At 45.8% G+C, this 2,903-nt stretch overlaps 1 protein-coding gene across 1 annotated transcript in view; it reads left to right on the top strand.

Annotated features, from left to right (window-relative positions):
* The window catches only part of Efhd1 (EF-hand domain family member D1), a 47,713-nt gene extending 44,821 nt beyond the window's left edge, over window positions 1-2,892 (top strand). The window contains exon 4 of the mRNA XM_005361741.2: window positions 2,682-2,892. Within this exon, the coding sequence (XP_005361798.1) occupies window positions 2,682-2,816 (135 nt within the window). The 3' untranslated portion in view covers window positions 2,817-2,892. The remainder of the gene's footprint in view (window positions 1-2,681) is intronic.
* Window positions 2,893-2,903: the final 11 nt, after the last annotated feature.

Genomic DNA, 2,903 nt, shown 5'->3' with positions numbered 1-2,903 from the left:
GGTCTACAGAGCTAGTTCCAGGACAGGCTCCAAAGCCACAGAGAAACCCTGTCTCGAAAAACCAAAAAAAAAAAAAAAAAAAAAAAAAAAAACTCACAAAAATGCACTCACAACACAAGCAAAACCCCGTAATGTTTATTTTATTTTATTTTAGTTTAGTTTTTTTAGTTTTTTCAAGACAGGGTTTCTCTGTAGCTTTGGAGCCTGTCCTGGCACTACCTCTTGCAGACCAGGCTGGCCTCGAACTCACAGAGATCCTCCTGCCTCTGCCTCACGAGTGCTGGGATTAAAGGCATGCGCCACCACCGCCCGGCCCGTAATGTTTATTGTATTTGGAGATTGGATCTTACACTGTAGCTCTGGCTGTACGACCAGATTGGCCTTGAACTTAACATTCTGCCTACTAAGTGTTAAGATTGCAAATGTGAGCCACCACACACATACCTAAAGATGTAGTATTTTATAATCTATGTTACCAAGGTAAGCCAAAATGTAATATTTAGAAGTAATTTTGTTGTTTTGTTTTGTTCAAGACAGGGTTTTTCTGTATAGCTTTGGAGCCTGCCCTGGAACTCACGCTATAGACCAGGCTAGCCTCGAACTCACAGAGATTCGCCTTTCTCTACCTCCCAAGTGCTGAGATTAAAGGTGTGTGTCACCACCACCTGATTTAAAAGTAAATTTAGGGGGGCTGGAGAGATGGCTCAGTGGTCAAGAGCACTGTGTGCTCTTCCAAAGGACCCGAGTTCGATTCCCAGCAACCACATGGTGGCTCACAACCATCTGTAATGAGGTCTGGTGTCCTCTTCTAGCAGGCATATATGCAAACAGAATATTGTATCCATAATAAATAAATAAATATTTTTTTAAAAAAGTAAATTTAGAATGTCTGACTGAGAGAGGCTTAAAATGTATTTTCTTTTTGTGGTTACTGAGGGTTGAACTGAGGACCTCATGCATGCCAGATAAATCCCTGTCATTGAATTATATTCCAGTCCAGAACTAAAGTGTTGATGGGAACACGGACACAGCATTTGAACAATAATTGAGTCATGGGGCTGGAGAGATGGCTCAGTGGTTAAGAGTATGTACTGCAGGTGGGCCGTAGTGATCTCTGCCTTTAATCTCAGCACCAGCCTGGTCTTCAGAGTGAGTTCTAGGACAGCCAGAACTCTTTTACAGAGGAACCCTGTCTCAAGAAAAATAATTGTTTAATTAGAATTAATCGATTAATTAATTAATTAGAAAATGAAAGCAGGAAGGAATGTGTACTGCTTTTCTCCGGTTTACCTCCCAGCTTCCATGTCATTCAGAAAGCTGTTATGAAGATTTCCCCTGCAGCCCATAGATGCAATTCCACTCAAAGACTCTTCCACCTAGACTCTTATCAATGTTTAAAAATATTCTTTTTTCGAGACGGGATTTCTCTGTTGCTTTAGAGCCTGTCCTAGAGAATATTTTTTTAAGATTTATTTATTTATTAGGTATACAACATTCCTTCCATGTACACCTGCACACCAGAAGAGGGCACCAGATCGCATTACAGATGGCTGTGAGCCACCATGTGGTTGCTGGGAATTGAACTCAGGACCTCTGGAAGAGCAGTCAGTGCTCTTAATTGCTGAGCCGTATTGCCAGCCCATCCTGGAGAATTTTATACAATCAATTTTGATCATATTTGCCCTTAATCCCCCCCCCCTTAACTCTTCCCAAATCTACCTCTTCCCCTCTGCCCCACAACTTGCATCCCTTAAAAAAAATAAATAAATGGCGGGTAGTGGTGGCCCACACCTTTAATCTCAGTATTGGCCAGTAGATCTCTGTGAGTTCCAGGACAGCCAGCGCTACACAGAGAAACCCTGTCTCGAAAACCTTAAAAAAAAATTTTTAAAAACCAAAAAACTATTGACTCCAATTTGTGTTACCCATAATATACGTATGGGTGTGGGGCCATCCACCAGAGGCTGGTCAGCCTGCCAGGAGTCACTCCCAGAAGCCATCAGCTGCCCATAGTTCCTCAAGGATGGGGACACACAAACCCCTCCTCACTCCTTGCCAGAACGGTGACCAGCCGGACCGTGTGCAGGTCTCAGGCCAGCAGACACAGCGGCCGTGAGCTCCTGAGCACAGCTGTCACTCTTGACCTCCTGTACTCCGACCTCCAGCTCTTCTGGTTTCCACCCACTCTCGCGTGATTCTCCCTGTGACTTGGGGAGGGAGCATGATAGAAGGGTGTCCCGTTTGTGTCCGAACACTCCATAATCACTTGTTTCCGGCACGTTGGCCAGCGCTGAGTTTGTGTCAACTGCTCCTCTATCTGATGAGAAAGGCTGGGAGGTCTGAGAGCTGCACTGATCCTGGTTCAACCCCCCCCCCCCCCCCCACGTAGTGATGTTGTTTTGAGACCAATGGAATGTAAATGTGGACAATAGCAGGGCTGGCCTACCATCATGAAGTAGTAGATGTTCAATAGTACCCTGAAAAAGAATCGAGAATGAGCGAGTCCAGAAAACAGAAGCAGGTTTCTGTCAGTAAAGCAATGGTATGGGCACTCACCTGGACCTCAGCAGCAACAGCTCCATTTGTCCGGGGCTTGCATGTCCACTGCAAAGGCTTGGGTGCCAGCATCCCCGTACCCTTCCCTACCCTTACTGTGTCATCTCTTTGCTATTTCTCTGCAGGCCCAGGCCTTGTCATGCTCCAGTAAATTTGAAGCTGAGTTAAAAGCTGAGCAAGAAGAGCGGAAACGGGAGGAGGAGACCAGGAGGCTCCGCCAGGCAGCCTTCCGGGAGCTCAAGGCTGCTTTCAGCGCCTAGACCTGCTGACCTGACCTATGACCACCGCTGTGCCTTACTGACGCCCTGGAGGAAATGACCAGAATTTTCACATTTTTACCCTCCCTG

This window comes from Microtus ochrogaster, linkage group LG4, assembly GCF_000317375.1.
Source record: "Microtus ochrogaster isolate Prairie Vole_2 linkage group LG4, MicOch1.0, whole genome shotgun sequence".
NCBI lineage: Eukaryota > Metazoa > Chordata > Mammalia > Rodentia > Cricetidae > Microtus > Microtus ochrogaster.
Note: the sequence above shows the minus strand (reverse complement) of the source record. Positions and strands in the feature narration are given on the sequence as shown.